At 41.3% G+C, this 23,864-nt stretch overlaps 1 protein-coding gene across 8 annotated transcripts in view; it reads right to left on the reverse strand.

Annotated features, from left to right (window-relative positions):
• The window catches only part of MAPK9 (mitogen-activated protein kinase 9), a 67,738-nt gene that overhangs the window by 15,593 nt on the left and 28,281 nt on the right, over positions 1 to 23,864 (reverse strand). For 6 of the 8 annotated variants that reach the window (XM_032270258.1, XM_032270259.1, XM_032270265.1 and 3 more), the window contains exons 2-5: positions 23,360 to 23,528; positions 14,562 to 14,691; positions 10,904 to 10,962; positions 7,092 to 7,230 (exon numbers count right to left, since the gene is read on the reverse strand). In XM_032270258.1, coding sequence (XP_032126149.1) covers positions 7,092 to 7,230; positions 10,904 to 10,962; positions 14,562 to 14,691; positions 23,360 to 23,481 — 450 coding nt within the window. In that variant the 5' untranslated portion in view covers positions 23,482 to 23,528. Of the gene's footprint in view, positions 1 to 7,091; positions 7,231 to 10,903; positions 10,963 to 14,561; positions 14,692 to 22,720; positions 22,962 to 23,359; positions 23,529 to 23,864 lie in introns of all 8 variants that reach the window. The other 2 variants (XM_032270263.1, XM_032270261.1) reach the window with 1 other exon arrangement.

Below are 23,864 nucleotides of genomic sequence, written 5' to 3' on the forward strand. Positions count from 1 at the left end.
TGTGAAATGCACACACTTCACCAGCCAACAGGCCCTGAAGCCCAGTTCACCCAGAACTAACAGCACAGCTGCAGGAGCAAGGATGACAAGGACAGCCTAGTTCTAGCAAGGACAGAAGCAGCAGCGGAACCATCTCCACAAGAGGCCTGCCAGCTCTGTGAACCCTAGTGTGCCAGAAAATACGCTCATCTGAAGACACTGCCATCTGTCAAAAAACCGACATCACATACTGATTTGATTAGAAAAGCACACTTCACTGCCATCTGCTGGAAGACCATGATGATAAAATCCCAAGCTTGTGTGGGTGCTCTGTGCAGCCAGTGGGGGAGGTGGCTAAGGAGGTCACAGGGCTCCTAGAGCTCTCCCCGTACCCTGGGACCCCCTCCAGTCACCCCCAAAATACAACCTGAGGCAGCTTCCCAACACCTCATTTCAATTTCGGGATGAAAAGAGGAAACACAGTTCTGCCCCTTCAAATCTTGAAAATCACCCAGAACAAAGAAAACGAGAAATGCCAAGATCCAAGTGATGCTTGGACTGGGGCTGGGCTCCCAAAGAGCCTGGAGCCCAACGCTGCCCTATGGGCAGCAGTGAGGGCACCCACAGCACAAGTGAGGCAGGTGCTGGCCTCCTCCACTGCCTGTTTGACTCCGGGATCCAGACCCACTGCTTGAGAGGTATTCCAGGAGGGAGCAGGTCATCACAGATGTCCACTGTCTGGACTTCCCTGGTCCTTCCCCACAGGTACCTGTAGCCTTCCACTGAGGAAGGAGAACAGCCAGGCATTCTGAAGATGAATGGACACAGCTCTAAGTGGACACTGAAACCTGAAGACCCCAAGCACTATCATGGCTCCTTCACTTGCGGGGTTTGTGGGGCCAGGTCTCTTCTGGCCGTGTTATGGAAGGGTGGGAACATTAGCAAAGGCTTAGAACAAAGCTGTAAGAGAACCTCACTTCCAGTCTGCATGAGTATGGGTGCTGTTTGGGCCTCTCTTCTGATCAGTGTGGAGGGTGCATTTGCCCAATCAACACGCTGGACCTGAGGCCTTTTTAATCTGCTCCAGCAACTGCGCCTCGACCCACACAGCAGCTGCAGCCAGGACTGCCAGTGCAGTAAGCCTGTGGCTGTCTACAGTCATTCACCAGAATCCATGAAGTTTCTTCTAGAGTCATTCACCAGAATCCATGAAGTTTCTTAAAGGGCTGGACTAGTGAGTTAGACTGGGATGCAAGAGAGACCACTGTTCCCACTCCCCTGAGGCTTCCATGGTGGCACTAATCTCCTCCACCCACCTCCAGCCCTGCAGGGTGTGATCTTGTTTTGATTTACTATCTTAGGGGCAGTTTCAGGTTTCCATTTGGCCTTCCCATTGTGATGACTATTACTCGCAGGCCAAGGAACTCGTGTGGGGGTTACTCCAACTGCCAAGGACATCCGCTCCAGCCACACACTGAGGATTGGGGAGATGCCCACTCGGTGGCCTGAGACCCTGTGGCCCACTGAGAGCCACCAGACGCAGATGGCTTAGGAATGAAGGTCTGGGACACATACCAGGTAAGCCAGAGCCCTGCCAATGTGAGAGCTGAGGGTATGAATAACAGGAAAGCGTAAGGGAGAGAGCCAGTAGAGAGACCATAGTGACGGAGACTACAGAGTGTCCCACATCCTGTCTTACAGATTTCCCCTGAGGAAGAGAGAACCATGGGCGCCACAGGAAAGCTGTTCTCAACCTATGTGGAGAAGTGGACCTGAGGCGGCCAGGGTGGACTATGGGGGCCAGAGAAACGCGCTCCTTAGTCTCCTGCCACAGGAATGAGAGTGGCAGATGGCCCAGTGCAGTGTTGGCACCCATCCTCTGTCCCTGCCAGGGCACGCCTCCCACAGAGCCCTCAGCCAGGGTCTGAGCTGGCAGGGGTGCTGAGGTAGACCTGTTCCTGTGTGACACCGGAGGCCCTCAGAGCTGCACCTCAGTCTGGACCAGCCCTCTGAGGGGCCAGGACTGCACTGTGCTTGACTGGCATTTGCTGCCTCCTTCGGCTGCTCCCTCTTCCTTCTCACACAGGCCTCCTCCCATCCAGTCCTTTGCCTGTCTAACCCCCCATGGCATGCTGACACTGCCCACAAAAAGCCCCCACTGTATGGGGATGGGAAGCTGCAGGGCCACATCAAATGCCATGGCAGAGTGAAGGGAATGCCAACCTCCACAAATTGCCACAGCAAGGCAATTTCAACCACGACATTCAGGAAAGGCTCAGCAAGTGACCCACAGGTGCTGTGGAGGTGGAACAAGGCAAGAGTAGCACTCTGAAGAGTTTTCTTTTTATTGAAAGTCCAGGTATGGAGCAGGTAGATGTCCCAGAGATCCCCACCTCCATCTCAGAAGTGAGGCTCCACTCCTTCCTCACTCCTGCTGGCCCTTTATGCAGAGAAACTGATGCCCAGCATCTAGGTGTAGTGCCACAGGTACAGCATGCACAGACCTGTGAGTATCAATAGAGATGGTATGATGAAGCCTGTCTGGGACAGGGCTGCTCAGTGAGTCTGTGCTCTCCCATGTGAGAAGCCCAGCCCCACCCCGTGGCCCTGTACTCCATCAGCCAGGCTTACATCTCTTCACCAAGGGACTGGAGGGGCCTTTTCCAGAGAAACTAAATGGTGCCCAGAGCAACACCTGTGGCCCAAGAGATACCCATTCTTTAACAATCCACCCATTCTCTCAGCACTTCCAGTCAGCCTTTAATGTGTCTCTTTCTCTCTCTCTCTCTTTCTTTCTTTCTTTTTTTTTTTAGCCAAGTCTCACTCTTGTTGCTCAGGCTGGAGTGCAATGGCATGATCTCAGCTTACTGCAACCTCTGCCTCCTGGGTTCAAGTGATTCTCCTGCCAAGTAGGTGTAATTACAGGTGCCTGCCACCATACCCAGCTAATTTTTGTATTTTTAGTAGAGACAGGGTTTCACCATGTTGGCCAGGCTGGTCTCAAACTCCTGACCTCAGGCAATCCACCTGCCTAGGCCTCCCAAAGTGCTGGGATTACAAGTGTGAACCACTGTGCCTGGCCTAATGCTTCAATCTTAAACATGATCCAACCAGACATTTGGGGAAAGCCTTGCATTTGACAGGGAGGGACCTAACACCCTAAAAAGAAACTCTGGGTAAAGAAAAACAATGTAGGGAATAATAAAACCGTTTGACAACAGTTTATCCTCAGAGATGATAGTACATCCACGCAACAAGAACAGAATGCTGTAAAAAGGAACTTTTAAGAGTAAATGAGGCTGGGTGCAGTGGCTCATGCCTGTAATCCCAGCAGTTTGGGAGGCTGAGACGGGTGGATCGCCTGAGGTCAGGAGTTCATGACTAGCCTGACCAACATAGTGAAACCCCGTCTCTACTAAAAATACAAAAAATTTGCTGGGCATGGTGACGGGCACCTGTAATCCAAGCTACTTAGGAGGCTGAGGCAGGAGAATCACTTGAACCCAGGAGGCGAAGGTTGCAACAAGCCCAGATCGCACCATTGCACTCCAGCCTGGGCAACAAGAGCGAGACTCCATCTCAAAACAAACAAAAAAAGAGTACATAAATGAGAGCCAGTTAACTCATGCATCAGAGAAAAAGAATAAATAATAGAGTTAAGAGCACATTCTGAAAGAAACAATATAAATTTCTCAGACCACTACAACATATGCTTCCAGGCTGAAGGCCAAGTGCCCAGCAAAATTAATGAAAAAATGTCCATATCAAGGCATACATACATCAAAACATTTTAGAATCAAGGAATAAATAACTGAGTTTTAAAGTTTCCAGAGATAAAACCAAACCAAAACCCAAAACCAGAGCACTTAAAAAAGGTTAGTCATCAGATGTCACTAGGGCACTCTGGAGCCACGCTAGATCTAGACACTGCATTCGCCATTCTGAGTGCAACTGATCTGTAACTAAGAATTCTACAGACAACCACACTACTCATCATGTGAGAGGGCAGAATAGAGTTTCAGACATTTAAGGCCTCAAAAAATTTCTTCCCCTGTGCCATTTTTAGGAAGCTTTTGGAGGATGTGTCCCACTAAAACAAGGGGGTAATCTGAGAGACAAGGATGGCAAGCAGGGAATCCAACATGGGAGGGAGAAAAAGGAAACCCCCAGAAAAACACCAAGGGAGGCCCAGGACAGCCCCTCCAAGCAGGTGCAGGGGCAGCCAGTACAAAAGAGAACAGGGCTGCAGGAAAGGATCCTGAGAAGACAAAACTAATGAAATGCCCAAGACATCTCCATGCACTGAGAGATTTAGATGCCTGATAGAAGAGTTAGGGTTCAATTAGCAAAGAGAACATAGAACACTACCCCCTAATACAAACAAACAAAAATCTCAAACAAATAAAAGATAAGTGTTTGTTAACTCCAGGGACCAAAAGGTGAAAGGGGAAGGTCTGCTGTGCAAAGCATTTACATGATCATGATGATGCAACGAGCCAAACACACCATCACATCAGCCAGCCCAGGAGGAGGGCGGTGAAGGCTGAGGGTGAGGGCTGGGTTGGTAAGAGGCTAGATCAGCATCTTATGCCCCAAACTGAGAAAAGATCAATGAAGAGAGAGCTAAGCATATTATTTCAATATGAAAATGATACCCAAAATAATCAGCTAAATGAACAGAAGGAGTTTGCTTCTAGGGAGAGATAAATAAGGGAGGAGGTGGCAGAATCTGTTTTTCATAAATATTTATAGAACTATTTGATCCTTGATAAAAATAAACAAACCAAGCTACTTGTTCAGCAAGTTGCTACACAGTTATATACAAGATGATCCTGTCTTTGAAGAATAAAAGTTCAAAAGGACATAAGTACAGATATGTTGGTGTTAACATCAGTAAACAGAGAGGTGCCATGCAGAGTGAGGCAAGACATGCACCAGAGTGCTCTCACTGGCCATCTCCAGGTGCTGACAGAAGGCTGGGGTACTTTTAGTGTTTTGAATTATATAAACTATATTCTTTGGTGAGAATTCTATGGGCAAAACTTTATCTTTCAAATACTTAAAATTTATGTTTTGCATTAAACCATTTTAATAAGCAAAATTAAAAGTGTGTCTAACTCTGTGCATGGCACTACAGATGGGAGAAACGATGGGTGCAGTCCACACAGAACAGTTAACTTAGGGCTCCTCTCCTCCTGGGATGTGGGCAGGGGTGGGATGGTGGGGGCAGGAGGCAAGAGGGGGTTTCCTTCTTTTCTTTATACACATGTGCAATGTTTGGAACTTCCCCACAGTGAGCATGCATCACACTCCCATATGGACACAGATTCAGGGAGAGCCTGGCAGACCCATGGATGTGGGAAGCAGGAGGGAACAAGGTGACAGGGAGGATGTAGCAAGATGCCGGGCGGGTGAGAAGTGGTGAGTAGGAGGCAGGGATGGCAATGGGGTAATTTTCTGAAGGCTTCTTAGGTTTCTAAACCTTGTGCTGGGCATACCAAATGCTTCTTTTGGCCTCATCTGACAGAGGCGGCAGGGACCTACTAGTCCGAAGCTGCAGCTCTCACAAGGTCCCCAGTGACAGGAGGCCATTGTTTCTCGCTTACCTCAGGGCCCAAGGGGAACAAGTCAGGCAACCATTTCCCCTTATAAAATGTATAAGGCCTAACGTAGTAAGACTAATAATCTGGGAAATCATTCTAAAGCATGAATTTAATAAAATGTATTTAAGAGATATTAAGAGTGCCTTAAATTATACACGAAGGTCTATGGAAATTTCAGGAAAAGAAATAGAATGGTATATCAGAAAATCTTTACTTTTAATTCAGAAGTCTAGTGTTACTATTTTTAAAGCAAAGTTGCCAACATATTATTTTAACTGGCCACCTGGTGGCAGCAAAAGTTATATTTCAAATAACAGGACAATGGATGGCAGATGGGAGCCTGTCAGCTAGGCCTGGGAGGACAAGAGCTATCCCTGATGCTGACCTTGGGCCACAGACCTGAGGCTTGAAAGGAGGCAAGCCTGCCCTCTGTGGATCAGTGGGCTCTGTCCCAAAGGGAGGACTTCACTGTCTGTGATGGAACAAATCTTTCCTGGCATAAGAGATCTAAAAAAATTAATACCACTCCACCATCTAAAACCTATCTGCTCATTTCTGTAATAACAGGCTCCACTGTTCTTGTCTCTCACTAGCTTCTTCCCCACACAGATTTCAGTTCAGCAAAAATATGACCTTTTGCTGTTGGAACATAAAATTTAACGGCAATCTGTCAATATAATTAGTATAGTAATAATTCAGGGAATGCTAAGAATATCTATTTCCAATAAAATTTTATTATCTCTGCCTCTACTCTCACTCAATATTTTAGTTGTTTTTTTACAAAAACTTTATCATGATAGTCCGCTTACACAGCTGTACAAGTCAAAAACTAACAAACACTTGTAAAATTAGCTTAGAGAATTACATCACAGTTCCCTAGTTTATTAAATGTTTTTTTCCTGACAGTATAGTCACACTGTCATTCAAATACCAGCCTCTGCCAAGCCCACAGGCCCTCTCTGAACCCTTGCAGCGAAGGGCCAGGCCACTCCCACCAGCGATGTAGTGAAGCTGGCATGGCAGAATTTTAGGATAAGAGAAATAGATATTTGGGTCATGATTTAAGAAAGAGAGTTCTCAAGCAGTGGTCTCACTGACTGCTTGGCCTCTTAGGTCCTTGCTAATTAAAAATGGGATTTCAAATATGGCAAAAAAAAAAAAAAAATAGGTGAATGTAGATAGATGGTAGCTGGAAGTTATCCATCCTATTCTTACCATTTTTCTCTAAGTTTTACTTTAAAATGAAAAGTTTAAAAAAAAAATGTATTCTTGCATAGTATCTGACTAAGAGTGGCAGCTCACTCAGGCTGTGTCCACAGCAGCTTACCTAGCCTGACAGGTCAGGCGGCTCCACAGACGCTTCCTAGAATGACTCTCTTAAAACACATGATTCCATCATTGATTTGGATTGTCAACACCAACAATTTTTTAAAATGTTATTTTGTATGTAAAGGATTATGACAACCAAATGATTGTTTTTAAAAATAAAATTCATAGATTACTACTTACTCTATGAATTATACCAGCTGAATGCAGATGTTTAATACCACAAAGCATCTGGTAAAGAAGATAGGACATTCTTTCATGATCCAACTCCATGTGAATAACCTGACATAAGTTAGCATCCATTAATTCCATAACCAAATACCTGAGGAAGAAAAGGTCATTATGTATTTGATTATCCAAAGTTCCTTTATGACTAAATTTCATGAAACAATAACTTACTATCTAATCACTGCACTGGCTAAAGTAAAGGTAACTTGGTACAATGTAACTTTCTAAAAATTTTCCAAATAATATATACTAACAAACTTAATGTCTTACAAGTTAAAAATTAAAAAACAAAAACAAAAACAAAAACTTTTATAGCATGGCAAACAGAATCTCACACAAATTTTCCTACTTCTTACATTTTTTGCTACTGAAATCCTTCTTACCAGCCTACGACCATGCTGTTACAAAGTTCATATGGTTCATCAACCATAAAACATGTACCCTCTGGTGGGTAAATGCTGATAATAGGGGAGAGTCTGCATATATGGGGACTGGAACTCTGTACCTCCCGCTCAATTTTGCTGTGACTCTCAACTGCTCTCTACTAAGTGTGTGAGTGTGTGTGTGTGTGTGTGTGTGTGTGTGTGTGTGAGATACATATGTATATCTAAAAATGATCATAAAACAACAACAAAAATAACACTTGGCCCCACCCCCCAAATCTCCCATTTTTTGCTCCCTTTGCAAGCAAAAGTTCCAAAGAGGTGTCTCATGTGCTATCTCTAATTCTTCTCCCGCCCTGCCTTTTTTTGAGACAGAGTCTCGCTGTCACCCAGGCTGGAATGAGTGGCGCATCTTGGCTCTTGGCTCACTGCAACCTCCACCTCCCAGGTTCAAGGGAGATTCTACCACCTCAGCCTCCTGAGTAGCTGGGACTACAGGTGCATGCCACCACGCCTGGCTAATTTTTGTATTTTTAGTAGAGACAGGGTTTCACCATATTGGCCAGGTTGGTCTCCAACTCTTGACCTCATGATCCGCCTGCCTCAGCCTCCCAAAGTGCTGGGACCACAGGCATGAGCCACTGGGCCCAGCCTCCACTCGCCCCTTTTAAAATTTTCTTTTGAGACAGGGTCTCACTCTCTTGCCCAGGCTGGAGTACAGTGGCATGACCTCAGCTCACTGCGACCTCCACCTCCCAGGTTCAAGGCATTCTCATGCCTCCGACTCCCAGAACTGAAAATTAAATACAAGAGAAAAAAAAAAAAATCAGCCACCATGCCTGGCTAATTTTTGTATTTTTGGTAGAAACAGGGTTTCACCATGTTTCCCAGGCTGGTCTGGAACTCCTGACCTCAAGTGATCCACCCACCTTAGGCCTTCCAAAATGTTGGGATTATAGGCATGACCTACCATACCCAGGCTTCTCCCATTTTTTTCTTAATTTCACTTGGATCAGGGTCGTGCAGCTGCCATTCTACTGAAACTGTCCTCCTCAAGGCCACTGATGGCTTCCATGCTGCTAAATCCACTGGCCAGTCCCACAATCCTAGCTGGTCCTGCCCTGTCCTATCTCCAGCTTCTTGCTGTCAAAATGCCTAGTGACTGGTCTGTGACCCTCTTCTCTTCTCTAACCATACTCAGGTCTCCTTGGTGATCTGTTATAGGCCATCAGCTCCTAAATGCCTACCTTCAACTCAGACCTATCTCCTGAACTCCAGGCTCATTCCTCTGCCTGCCTATTTCCAATTCCACCTTGATGTCCAACAAGCATCTCGAAGCCATGTCCAAAACTGAACTCCTGATCCCAGCCCCCAACCCAGTTTACTCTTCTCACAGCCTTCCTAATCTCAGTTGAGAGCTCCTTCATCCTTCAAGTGCTCAAGCCAAAAATCTAGGTGTCATTCTCAGTTCCTCTCTCTTATACCACACATCTTATCTATCAGCTAATACTGAGGCTCTATTTTAGAACCATTTCAGCATCCAATCTCTTCCCCTCTCACCCTTACTGTTACCCCTCTGGTCCAAACGGACCCTCCATAATCCCTTACCAGAACTGATGCAATAGCAGTAACTGGTATTTTGTGTCCCCACCCCTTACAGTAGGTTACCAATCCAGAAGCCAGAGTTATGCTTTTAAAGTAGAAGGCAGGTGAGCTCACTGGTCTGCTAAGACTCTTACTCTGACTTGCCTTAAAGCCAAAGACATCCTTACAAGGGCCTAGAGGCCCTACAGTGTCCACCCTCTTCTCTTCCCCTGCTCCCTCCTCTCGAGCCATGCTACCTCTTGATGGTCTTGGAAAACAACAGGCTGGCATCCACGGCTGTCCTGAGCCCTATCTGTTCCTTCTATCTCCATTCTACCCATCCCCAAGTATCTGTAGGGGAATAAGATACTTGTATGTATTGTATAGATACTTGTATCTGTTGTGTCCCTAACTTCTTTATCTCCTGCAAGGCTTTCTTCACATGTCACCAACTCACAGAGGCCTTTCCCCAGCCACTTTATTTAAAACTGCAGCCTGAAGCCCAACCTCCAGCACTTTTGATCCCCTGACCAAGCTTGACACTTTGTCCACAGCACTTAGCACATTTTAATGGAATACCCACTTTCCTCATTTATCATGTTGACTATCTATCTTCCTTGACAGGCTCCAGAGAAGCCAAGTATGGCAAGTCCAAGAGAGTACCCAGCACACAGGGGGCACTCAGATATTTGTTAACGACCAAACATACCAACAAATTTAGGGTGAAGTTGGACATTATGCCTCTCAAAAGATTAATATTTCATTTCACTGTTAGAAAGATGATTCTACTTAAGATTCTGGAAATACAGAATCTTTTTTTTTAGTAGAGTTTCACTCTTGTTGCCCAGGTTGGAGTTAAACGGCACGATCTCAGCTCCCTGCAACCTCCACCTCCCAGGTTCAAGCGATTCTCCTGCCTCATCCTCCCCAGTAGCTGGGGTTATAGGCATGCGCCACCATGCCCAGCTAATTTTGTATTTTTAGTGGAGACGGAGTTTCTCCATGTTGGTCAGGCTGGTCTCAAACTCCCGTGATCTCAGGTGATCCGCCTGCCTTAGCCTCCCAAAGTGTTGGGATTATAGGCGTGAGCCACTGAGCCTGGCCAAATACAGATTTTTTTTTTTTTTTTTTTTTTGAGACAGAATCTTGCTTCTTCCCCCAGGCTGAAGTACAATGGCACGACCTTGGCTCACTGCAACCTCTGCCTCCCAGGTTCAAGCGATTCTCCTGCCTTAGTTTCCCCAGTAGCTGGGGTTACAGGCATGTGCCACCAGACTTGGTTAAATTTTGTATTTTTAGTAGAAATAGGGTTTCACCACGTTGGCCAGACTGGTCCCAACCTCAAGTGATCTGCCTGCCTTGGCCTCCCAAAGTGCTGGGATTACAAGCATGAACCACTGCTCCTGACCCAAATACAGAATCTTAAATAAAATTAGTGACTTCATCATTTCAAATAACACTCACAAACACCTGAACCCTAAAATCCTGGCTATGAGGGACTTGAGAAAAACATTTTATAATTCAGCAAAACACAGCAGTGACATTAGTGATCCTTGTCTGCTCTGAAGAATTCTTTCTGGTCATCCTTTATCAGTTTTGAAGATGATAACCAATGAGGCACAAATAACTCAATATTACCATCAAATTTTCTAAATATTTTTCTGCAACAGAGAAAGTTATCTATTATGTCACAAAAATGTATTGCCACCTACATTTCCTAAGTATAAAAAGCAGTTACTGTCTTTTCTAGATGTTCATTCTTTGATGTACAGTGCATTACTGAATAAAAATGATACTTACACATCTTGAAATTCTTCTAGAGTTTTTTGTGGTGTAAACACATTTAACAAACTAATTATCTGAAAAGAGAAAATTAATTATACTTCAATACGTCAGATGACTACTTGATTACAAAAATTAGGTTTAATATTGTAATGTACTAAAACTGGGGAAAAAAATCACAGCAGAATTCAGTAATTATGATTACTGCTTTTACCAATTACATAGCATTTTAAAAAGTTAAACATCAATTAAAGGAAAGATGTACTTTTAATCGAATCACTTTTATGTGTCCCTAGTAACTTAACTATTACAGAATTTAAACACATAATGTATTTTTGAACATAAAAAAGTAGAAGTTATGGGTTAAAAAACACTAAATAAAAGAGTGTGCTAACTGTGAAAACTTAAATACTATGTAAAAATTTCTAAAAAGTTTTGAAATATGAAGTTAGCAGCTCATATTTTTGGTGTGATAAAGTGAAAGGCCTCATGGCATCATATTTTTACTTAAAGAGGGTTAAAGAGCTGATCCTGCTACAGGCCTCCATCCTGGCACCCTGACATGGTTTGGGTGTCCCCATCCAAATCTCATCTTGAATGGTAATCCCCATAATCCCTACATGTCTAGGGAAAGACCTGGTGGGAGGTGACTGGATCCTGGGGACAGTTTCCCCCATGCTGTTCTTGTGATAGTGAATGAGTTCTCACGAGATCTGATGGTTTTATAAGGAGCACTTCCCACTTTGCTCCTTACTTTTCTCTCTCCCAACGCCTTGTGAAGAAGGTGTCTGCCTCCCTTTTGTCTTCTGCCATGATTAAGTTTCCTGAGGTCTTCCCAGCCATGCAAAACTATGAGTCAATTAAACCTCTTTCCTTCATAAATTACCCAGTCTCAGGTATTTCTTTATAGCAGTGTGGTCACGGGCCCCATGATGTAAACAGCGAGTGCAACGGCTTAGGCATCAAACATATAACCTCAGTTATTTCAGACGACTGAGAGAAAGATGAATTATCCAGTATATAGGATTGGGGTAATTGGTTAGTTAAGGACAAAAATAAAACTGCATCCATATTTCAATCTTTATACCAAGATAAACTCAAAATGGAACAAAGCTTTAAATCGAAAACATGAAATGATAAAACATCAGAATATAGATAAACATTTATATAATCCTGGTGTAGAAAAACCGTTTCTAAACATGACAGGAAACCTAAGAGATCTGATAGCATTAAAACAAACAAAAAGGCCAGGCACAGTGGCTCATGCCTGTAATCCCAGCACTTTGGGAGGCAGAGGCAGGTGAGAGAGACCTCGATCACGAGGTCAGGAGATCAAGACCATCCTGGCTAACACGGTGAAACCCCATCTCTAATAAAAATACAAAAAAGTAGCTGGGCATGGTGGCACACGCCTGTAGTCCCAGCTACTTGGGAGGCTGAGGCAGGAGAATTGTGTGAACCCAGGAGGCGGAGGTTGCAGTGAGTTGAGATTGCCCTACTGCACTCCAACCTGGGTAACAGAGTAAGACTCCATCTCAAACAAACAAACAAACAAAAAAAAAAATAGGTGATAAAAAATCAGTAGGTCAACAACATAAATAATGTCAAATGGAAAAAAAAAGTAAAGAGCAATAGTTTTAATATTTTAAAAAACCCTCCTACAAATGCCGAAGAGACCAGAAGTCCAAAAGAAAAATGGACAAAGGCCATAAAAATTTAATTACAAAAATAAAAAATGAAAACCTCACAAATAAAAATAAAATATCATTTATCATCTATCAAATTGGCAAAAGTAAAACAAAACAAAAACAAATCAGTATGTAGTGCTGGGGGATTCTGAAGTAAAAGACATTCTCAGATATCATTTTTTTTTTTTTTTTTTGAGATGAAATTTCGCTCTTAACGCCCAGGCTGGGGTGCAATGGCGCCTCCCCGGTCCCCGGAAACCCCCACCTCCCAGGTTCAAGCGATTCTTCCACCTCAGCTTCCCAAGTACCTGGGATTACAGGCGCCTGCCACCATGCCCAGCTAATTTTTGTATTTTTAGTAGAGACGGGGTTTCACTACTTTGGCCAGGCTGTTCTCAAACTGCTAAACTCAGGTGATCCACCCACCTCGGCCTCCCAAACTGCTGGGATTACAGGAGTGAGCCACCACGCCCGGCCAGTACTTTTTTTTTAAGAGATGGGATCTTGCTTTGTTGCCTAGGTGTGCCTTAAACTCCTGGCTTCAAGTGACCTTCCTGCCTCAGCCCCACAAGTAGCTGGGATTACATATGGAAGTCAACATGCCCAGGTTCTCAGATACTCTTAATGAAAATATCAAACTAACAGTCTTCCTGGAGATCAATTTGTCAGTATATATTAAACCAGAAGTGTGCATACTCTGACCCAGCAATGTTGGCCAAGAAATTCACCTGGACAAGTGTGCAAAAATTCGGGAATAAGAATGTTCATTGCAGCACTGCTTATAATAGTGAGAAACAAAACAATCTATCCAATAACAGGAGGCTGGCAGTCTCTTAAATAAATTATTATGCATCTGCGCCAGGCAGTCATTTAAAAACTGGCTTATATCTATGTTCACTAAAGTATATGAGGTCTATCAATGTTGCGTGAAGAGAAAAGCAGGATGAAGAACAACACAATTAATCTTGTTTATGTACTTGTACAACACATATGCATAAGAATGCTCACCAAATTGTTAATGCTAGTAATGTGTGGGTGGTGGTATTCAGGAGTTTTTGCTTTTTTAATATATTGTTTGAATTTTCAAAAATAATATATATTTTTTGTAATCTGAAAAAAATTTAAATAGATAAGTAAAATAAAGCATGCATTAGAGAAATAAATTAAAACCAACTCAAACTCAAGGCACAGGCTCAAAACAAGGAAGCTCAGGAGTTTAAGACCAGCCTGGGCAACAGGGTAAGACCCCACCTTTACAAAAAAATTTAAAAATTAGCCAAGCATGGCGGCATATGCCTATAATCTCAGCTACTTGGGAGGCTTAGGTGGGAGAATCACAGCCTAGGTAACAGAATGAGACCCTGTCTAAAAAAAACAAACAAAACAAAACAAAACAAAAAAACCCAAAGCTCCTTCCAGATTTAACATTTTATAATTGTATAACATTGCAAGGTTATCAAGGTAATGCTCAGTTACCACTAGTAGAACATACAATGTGCTTCAATGTGCTTGACTGAGCACAATCTTCACTTTCTAGAAACATTATTTCTCCTTAAAATTTAGTGTTCTTTGATTTCTTTGGAGCAATAGCTACTCTAAATGTAACATCATCTAATAATATGTATTTGAGACTGAGATGTTACATACAAGGTAAAAGGCTACTTATAGAACATCTTTCCACAAAATATTTAGTTGTTTCTCAATCTGATAGGTCAATACTGTTCCTATTTTATAGAAACAGAATATCAATTGATACCCCTACTTTAGTTGAGCAATCTAAATTCCTATGTACCATAATGATGTCTCTTTCTAGCTTTAATTTCCTCAATGTTTATTAAGAGTTTTATCAATAAAAAATAATATGTTAATAGCCACTTTTACCCTTAGTTCATCCTGGGTCTGAACTCAATGTATCTCCAGAACACCCTGAAGATTATCACATTATTGACAATATGAAAGTACACAGACAAAATATATACATAACTTACATTTTTGTGATTGACACATTTTAAGAGGACAAGTTCACGATAAGCTCTCTTTGCATGAGTTTGATTCTGAAAAGGACGGCTTAGTTTCTTGACTGCAACATTTATCCCAAGAACTGTATCAAATGCAGCACTAGAATCAGGAAACATAATACACAATCCATTAGAATGGTTTTGGATAATACAGCAATGCCAAAATGTACACTGAATATATTATCTTTTTAATGAGTAACAAGAAAAATCTGCTTATTTTCATTCAAAGTACTTGCACATATGAAGAGCAGAGTGAGTTGGCTGAGAATGCAGGATGGACTAACTCCTTTACAGAGACACATTTCAGTGACAGTTAAGATGGGGTTCAACAATCCTTCATACACCAAGTTTTCAGAGTTTAGATTACATTCAAAACCAGGCAATTTAATATAGAGTGCACAAAACCAGTCAAGAAATGAAATCTTCAGTTTAAACATGACAAGAAGTTGGAAAAAAAAGTCACTGGTATCCCATCTTAAAATGTAAGTATATTTTGGAATATCACAATAGAGGAAATGGTTGAGTTCATAAGAAGAATACAATAAATCTAAATTTTCTCAGACAACAGCATCTAAAATGAAAACAAGCCAAAATTTCAGTGTATGGGGCTTAGTCACAGTGGTGGGAAAAACCATAGGGAAAGGACGACAAACTTTCTGAAAGGTTGGAAGGTTTTGCGGAGCCCCAGGGGAGAATAACTGAAGGCAGTTGTTCTCTAACCCTGAGGCAGAGGGCGAGGTGTAAGTATGTGCAAGTGAGTAAAGGGGAAGTTATCTTGATCAGGCTTGTTTGTTCGAAGTTGTCCAGGACCTAACCTTTGAACATCCCCTCACCAGGAGAACAATAAATGTTAATTACCTACAGACTGTGTTTGCTCCAGGCCTTTCGCATTGTGCCTGCACCGAATAAAAGAAAGCAGCTGCAGCTTCTGGGGTTGCTGTCTGGCCACCAGAGCCAGGCAGTCACCTAGCTGCTCTTACACTGCATACCTGTGTCTGAAAACTCATTTCATCTGCTGGCCAGGGTCTGCGGGACAGACTCAACATTTCAGTTCATGGTAAATGCCCAAGATACAAAATCTCTAATGTAAGCAACTGCTATATAAAGTCCTTTTGGAAATATCTCCTCCTACTACTATAGTAAGAATAAAATTTAAAGGCTGTGTTTCCAGCATCTCAAGTTTCCTGTTAATACTGTGTTCATTTTCCTCCAGAAAACAGACATGAAAAATCAAGTAGCCTGACTGCACATTCTTAGGTTTTAAACTGGTACTAAATAGTAACATGTGTGTTATTACCTCTGGGCTACTCATCAGGGTTAACAGCTACTAAAGGCCACCTGAGAACCTAAGTACTGATTTAAATACTGTTTCTACTTCTTTATTCTATTGAGTTTATAACATTGTTTACATTTATTCTCTTCTATTAATGCTTTTTACCAAAAATCTTGTACTTCAATCTACTTTGAAGTTGAAAGTTGAATGCTGTAGCATTTGGTTAAGAAGCGATCTTACTTTAATTCAGTTCACGTTATGTGTATGTCTATATATGTATGTAAATCCACACGCTCATATGTAAATTGTGCCAATTTAACAAATTATAAAATGATGAGGATACATCCATTTGTGAAACAAGTCATTAATATAAGTGTACCCACATATGTATTTATATACTTCTCAGACTCAAGAATTTGAAAACAGGCCAGGTGTGGTGGCTCATGCCTATAATCCCAGCACTTTGGGAGGCCGAGGTAGGCAGATCTCTTGAGCCCAGGTGTTAGAGACCAGCCTGGGCAATATAGTAAAACCTGGTCTCTACAAAAAACACAAAGATTAGCCAAGCGTGGTGGCGCATGCCTGTAGTCCCAGTTACTCAGGGGACTGAGGTGGGAGGATTGCTTGAGACTAGGGGTCAAGACTGCAGTGAGCAGTGATAGGTGACAACCTGGGTGACAGAGTGAGACCCTGCTGCCCAAAGTCTCAAAAGAAAAAAAATAAAATTTGAAAACAGATACACTTTTTTGGTCTCAAAAGTTTTTGTCCAAAATTTCAGTTAGATAGGAGGAACAAGGTCAGGAGGTCTACTGTGCAATATGTTAATAACAATGTATTATATTTTTTAAAATTGCTGAGAGTATATTTTAAGTGTTCTTGTCACAAATTTTTAAAAAGTATGAGGTAATGCATATGTTAATTAGCTCAATTTAGCTAGTCTATAATGTATACATATTTCAGAACAATATGCTGGACATGATAAATACATACAATTTTTATTTGTCATTTGAAAAAAGTTTTTGGCTAAAATGAGCCAAATGGACCACGTCTAAGCATCTGAGTTGGGATAAGCTTCCCCACTTCTAGCTCCAGCTCCATGAGCAACTACCTTCAATTATTCCTGCTCTTGGTTATTGTGGTCACTTAAAGAATATATTTTTATCAATATGTCTTCATTTATCAACTTTACAAATGATCTATTTACTAACCATTATGAAAACAGTAGTTAGCCACTTCCTCAAAATCCTCAATACCTATTTTTTTTTTTTGTTCTGCTTTTTGGGTTTTCCCTTGGTTACCTCTTTAAGTAATATGCCTAATCTTCATGCTTTATCAACTGTGAAGGGAATGTCTTAACTCCTGCATATGGGAAATGAGACTATTCCATCCCTTTCTCCTCCATTTGTCATATATTTATAACTAAGCCTTCTGAGTTTCTTCTTTAGGGTGTGTCTAGAAGTTGAAAATCAAGACATTGTTCCTTCAGGCCACTGTTTCTCCTGGCACCACACAACACCATCTTGATCACCAGTTTTCCAGTAAGTCTTCCTATCTGGCAGAGGGAGTCCTCCTCCCTTCTTCTTAATGGGTGTCTTCACCATTCTAGGGTTTTTATTTTTACATATAAATTTTAGAATCAGTTTGTTCACTTACTTGTTTTTTAAGACTGTTGAGATTTGCTTGCAATCACTCTAGACAAGTCTGAAAATTGAACTTCAGGGTATTAAATATTCTAAATCATGAAAATCAGATATCCCGTCACGATTTCAGTTTTCTTTATTTCTTCCAATTTTTTTTTAGCTTTTTGTATACAAGTCTTTCACATTGTTCAATTTTTCCCCCTAGATATGATAATTTAAAAGTTTTTATCCTATTTTAAATGGTATCCTTTTCAAATTTTCATTTTCTATATGCTGCTAGTACATAAATATGCAATTTTGGGGAGAGGGGTATGTATATTGACCCTGTATCTTGCAAAGGGGCTAAACATACTCATTAATTTAACAAAAGGCAGTTTATCCAGGTGGGCCTAATCTTAACACGAGAGCCCTTTAAAGGCAGAGTTTGCTCTGGCTCATAGAAAGAATAGGAAGTCAGGGAGACGTGAGTCACAGGAAAGACTGGGCATGCCATTTCTGCCTTTAAGATGGAGGGGGTCACTTGAGAAGGAAAACAGGCAGCCTCTAGGAGCAGACAGTAGCCCCTTGCTGAAAGAGATCAAGAGATTGGGAACCACAGACCTAGAGCTATAAGAAACTAGACTCTGCCAACAATCTGAATGAGCTTGGAAGCAGACTCCTTCCAGAACCTCCATCTATGAGCCAAGGCGAGTCCAGCCCAGTCGAAATCTTGACTTCAGCTTTGTGAGATGCTGAGCAAAGAACCCAGGCAAACCCACCCAGTTTCTCAACTACAGAACTATGAAATAACCAATGGGTGTTGTTTTAAACAACTAAGTTTGTGTTAATGCATTATGCAACAATAGAATACCTCTCTTATGGTTCTACTACTTTTGTCTCTGCAGCTTTCATTCTGGATATTTTTTGCCAATCTATCTTCCAGGTCACTAATTCTCTCTTCAGTTATATCTAGTATGCTGTTAAACACATTAAATTCACAATTCAATTACTATAGTTTTTAATTCTAGAATTTCTATTTAGTCCTTTAAAAAAAAGTTTTCATTTCTCCACCCAAACTTTTCATCTTGCCTTCATCACCTTGCTATTTAGAAATGTGGATCTAATAATGCCTATATCTCTATCTCCTCCTATGGATATGTTTCTTTTGTCTGTTGTTTCTGCAGGATTTTATTCATATTGTCCTATCTCCTTGTGTGCCTAGTTATTTTTGATTGTGTACTGGGCCTTGCACTTGTAAAACTGTTTGCTATCTAGAAATAATTTTATCTAATATGTTGTCTTCCTCCACAAAGAATTTAAATTTATTTCTACTAGGTATCTGGGGGCACTAGCAATTTTTGTTTACCTCCATACGAGTTCAGCAAATGAGATGATAATCTGAAGCTGAGTGGCAGTGCCTATATAAGGGCCAATCTCTGAGTTACCTTTACTTCTAGGAAGCAGCCTTTTCTTGATCCCAATACAAGGCCAAAGAAATTCACTAAGCACTATTAGAAGGCCCTGAACCCTAATCCCTGTCTCCTAGCCACAAAGCAATCCAAACTCAGTCTCTCAGCAGCCCCCTCCAGAATTTTCAAATGCTCCCAAAGGAAAGACAGCCCCATATGCTGAAGCTCCCCACACTAGGTTTTTGTGCTTCCCTAGATCTTGACCTAATAACTCTTCACTAACTTACTGGCTCTCTAGGGGCAAATACGAGCATGGGAATGTTGGGAGAAAACTGGTACAGTTGTTTCATACGCACACTTTTAATTAACAGCTCTAGTTTTAGCCACTCATTTCATTCTCTTTTTCTTTATTGTCATCTCTATGCCCACAGCCTCTTTAGAGTTTTACTATAGCTAGGTTCTCTTCCTTACACAAATACTCCAGCTACATATTCTCACACTATCTGCTGTTTTATCTGTATCACAAGATTCAAGCTACTTTCTATATTTCACAAGATTCGAGCTTTCTATATTTCATAAAGTTGTTAAAACTGTCTTCCACCAATTACTGCGCTCTTGTTATCTTTGTATAGGTGTCTGAGTCATCATGCTAAATGAGAAGTTCCAAGCCACTCATTTTACAGATGAAAATATTAAGACCCATAAAGAAACTGATTTGCCCTGGTCACAAAGAACTCTTGCTATGAGGAATAGGGCTGGACTCAGAACTCAAGTCTCCTGAATCACAGCCATCCTATGCCTCATACCATATGTCTCCTTTATCACAGAAATTTTGTTGTGAACATTGTTATGTTTTTATTTATTTATATTAATAGAAAATAAAACAATATTAAGAACTAGCCAGTACTCATGGTTGTATAGAACTTGAGGAAACAAAAAGGAATAAGCTATACCAATTATTTCATGTTAAGGCTGTAACTGTTACTTCTAAGTACTGCCAGACTTAAACACTTTTTAAAGGTTAAACATTTCATGGAATGGTTTCATAAAACAAATAATCTTTACCATTTTGTCCAAACAACTTGAGATTTTTGAAGGAAAAGGAAAAACTGCATATATGTATGAAAGAACTGTATACACGTTTTCCCCACTAAAGCTTCAAAACCTTGATTATTTAATTTTACTATAACATAGTTGATATTTATGAATACTAAAAAATTTTCTTTTAAAATTTATTTTAGGCCAGGCATAGTGGCTCATGCCTGTAATCCTGGCACTTTGGGAGGCCGAGGTGGGCAGATCACGAGGTCAGGAAATCGAGCCCATCCTGGCCAACATGGTGAAACCCTGTCTCTACTAAAATACAAAAAAATTAGCCCTGTGTGGTGGCATGCACCTGTAGTCCCAGCTACTCGGGAGGCTGAGGCAGTGGCCTTGCTTGAACCTAGGAGGTGGAGGTTGCAGTGAGCCAAGATGATGCCACTGCACTTCAGCCTGGTGACACAGCAAGGTTCCATCTCAAAAAAAAAAAAAAAAAGAAATTTATTTTAAACTTATTTCCTAATAAATTTTACTAACATTTTTAAAGGAACAAAAACAAAAACAAAAAATCAAAAAAGCAAAGACATCTGTAAAAATAATTCAAAATTAGGAGCCAGAATATTTTCTTCTGGTTCCAATTCTTCCATTTAATCCTGTACAAGTCACAGGCCCTATCTGTTCTTCATAAAGCTCTAATTTAAATAGAAGATTAACTAGTTGTATAAACCATATACTGTTGCTATATTTTATTTCTCAAAAATGTAAAAATACATGTGCTTGTGAATTAGTTTCCTATTGCTACTGTAACAAATAAGCACAAATTTACTGCTTTAAAGCAACACAAATTTACTATCTTACAGTTCTAGAGGTCAGAAGTCCAAAATGCATCTTATGGGTCAAGAGGTAAGCAGGGCTGCGTGGTTTCTTCTGCAGGCTCTGGGAGGAATCTGCTCCCTGCCTCTCTCAGCTGGAGGGGGACTTCTTGTATTGCTTGGCTGCGGCCCCACATCACTCCAAACTCTGCTCTGTCATTACATGTTTGACTATGACCCTCCTGTCTCCTTTTTGTAAGAAGAACCCACCCAGCTAAACCCAGGATAAAACTCCCATCTCAAGACCATTAATTTAATCACACCTGCTAAATTCCTTTTGCCATGTAAAGAAACATGCAAATTCCAAGGATTAGGATGTGGACCTCTCAGGTGGGGCCATTATTCTGCATGCTACACCCCAAAAAATCACTGACAGATGATTTTCAAATATAATAGGCAAAAGGAAGTTTCAGATCATCAAATCAATTAACTATATAATGGCAATGTTTTAATATGGAATATGATAGAAAATCCAACTTCTCTTGTCAAAGTGTTAGCTAATGTATTGTTGAGCTTATTTTAGGAAAAGCAAGATTTTTTTTCTTTTTTGAAATGAGAATGTGCCATAACTAGATTATTTCCCAATTCTACTTTGTGCCTCATAGCCTCGTGAAGGATGGAGAGAAAAGAGAAAGGGGGAAAGGAAGCTAAAATCACTTACAAAGTGTTTACTTTCCCTATTAGAACATAAGATAGGAGGATACCATAAAACTGAAAGTAAGTTATAGCTATAAAAATTGAAACTGTTCTTCAATATAACAGTTGTCTTATAGAAATAAATATAATAACTGAAAATTGTTAAATAGGTGTTTAGTGAGTATTTGTTCATTATTACTAAGATTCTAAACAGAGGTTAGGTCAGAGTCCTTGTCGTATCAAAGTATCAGTGGTTCAAAGTTTTCAACAAGTCTCTCCATGGTACAGGTAATAAGGTCCCAAAGGCCCACATCTTGTTCTGGTCCCAGGCCTACCACTAACACCCTGTGAGATGGGAGAAGCAAGTGAGCCTTCTTAGTCCTTCATTGCACCACTGATGCAGGGAGGGTTACGGTGGAGCTCATGGTGATTCTATAACATACACTATTCACATTACTACCAACCTTCAAAAGCAAGTGAATGGTATGTCAGCTGGGATAAATGAAGCACATATTTAAAATGGTTACCTGTCCACAGCCACAAACAACTCTCTAAGACCTCTGATATTTCTCCCTTCTTGCTCCTTCTCTCCTTTTTCTCTCTCTCTCTCTCGAGTGCACACACCAAATTATCTGTGTCAAATTATCATCTAATTCCAAATAGGAGACTGATTATGAATCAAAAGAATGTTTCATTGTTTACAACTTTCCATTACCATCAAAGTTTCCTAATTTGAACCATCATCCATTGACTTTAAAACTTCTTCCAGCACACTGGATTTAAGTACCAATACAGCATGTGTCATTGGGAAGTTAAGATCACCACTACTGTAGATGCAAGCTGGGCATTCCTTCCAAACAACCCCTTCTACCTCCTTAGTTTCTCAAAGAAACTCTGGACTGCAATTTCCTCTTAGTTCCCAGGGCCTTCAACCCCCTGGGCTGAACTGTTTCCCTTATCATAGGTCTCTGCAACAGAGGATCAGTTAGAAATCATTGATAAAGATTCTCCAAACCCAACAACTCTATAAGTAAACATTAACTTCTCTACCAGACCATCCAAAAGAGTTTTCTTTTATTTCAAATCCCCTGTCTACTAGCTGTAAACATTAGATGTTTAACTTCATCACAGTTTCTTTAGGCACAAAGGTAATCTTGTTTTCATTGACCAAAAATAAAAAAAGAAAAAGAAAGAAAAATGTTCTGCTCAGAAAAATAAGGGGTAAAAAGTGTGGGAAGTGCTAATAACTGCAGTCTAGGAAACAGGTGAAGAGCTTTACCTTGAGCTGGCCCGTGACGCCGTAGCAGCTGACCGTCTTACCATGCAAGAGACTAAGGTTCAGGGTCAGACTAATGATTCTGACGTCCTGGGCTGGACACACAGTTGAAGTGAGACACCAAGGAAGAGACGGCCAGCCCAACCCCTCACACAGCATCCCTTCCTGGTTAATCCATGGAGTGACAATGACACTGACTGGCCTCATCCTGCCAATGAATGGCAAGGCACTGCAATGATGGCGCCTAGAAATGAACAGGAGTGATTGGGAATAAAAGGGGGAGGGGGAAAAGGTGGCCATGATGAAGAAATGAATAAAACTCAATTTTCTGTTACAACTCACTGTCAACCCTATTACTTTGATTTCATAATGACAGGAGAAATTAAAAAAATGAAAGAAAAAAGAAACAAAAAAGAAAACTTGCTACCTATTTAAATTCCTGCAGCATTCTAAGAATATGGGTTTGTACCCTATAGCCTGACTACAAAGAACTAGAACAAGCAGTTGATTCAATTTAGCTCATAAACCTATAACAAAGAATTTTTTTTTTTAATCATCAATGTTTCTAAATTCTGACGCTTTAGTTTTACTTTTTATTACAGCAGAAACTCAATCCACGCTATTAAAACAGACCATACTTACCAAACAATCCCTTGGGCCCCAGAGCCAATTGATTTCAGCTGCTGGTAACGTTTTAGGACGGTGAAAGTTGAGTCTGCCACTTGCACACTGTAAAACTGACTGTCACATTTACTGTCGCTCATGATGTAGTGTCATGCAATATTCTGAAGGGCTGGGAAGTTTCAGATTCCTTCAAAGAAAAAGAGAATGAACATGCATTCTTACCGGAAGTATACATACACAGCTCACTTAATGGTGTTCCAAACTTATTGGTATATAAGACAATGTGGGCCGGGCGCGGTGGCTCAAGCCTATAATCCCAGCACTTTGGGAGGCCGAGGCGGGTGGATCACGAGGTCAAGAGATCGAGACCATCCTGGTCAACATGGTGAAACCCCGTCTCTACTAAAAATACAAAAAATTAGCTGGGCCTGGTGGCGCGTGCCTGTAATCCCAGCTACTCAGGAGGCTGAGGCAGGAGAATTGCCTGAACCCAGGAGGCGGAGGTTGCGGTGAGCCGAGATCG

This window comes from Sapajus apella, unplaced genomic scaffold (genome assembly GCF_009761245.1).
Source record: "Sapajus apella isolate SASKATOON/1434 unplaced genomic scaffold, GSC_monkey_1.0 scaffold206, whole genome shotgun sequence".
NCBI classification, from domain to species: Eukaryota; Metazoa; Chordata; class Mammalia; order Primates; family Cebidae; genus Sapajus; species Sapajus apella.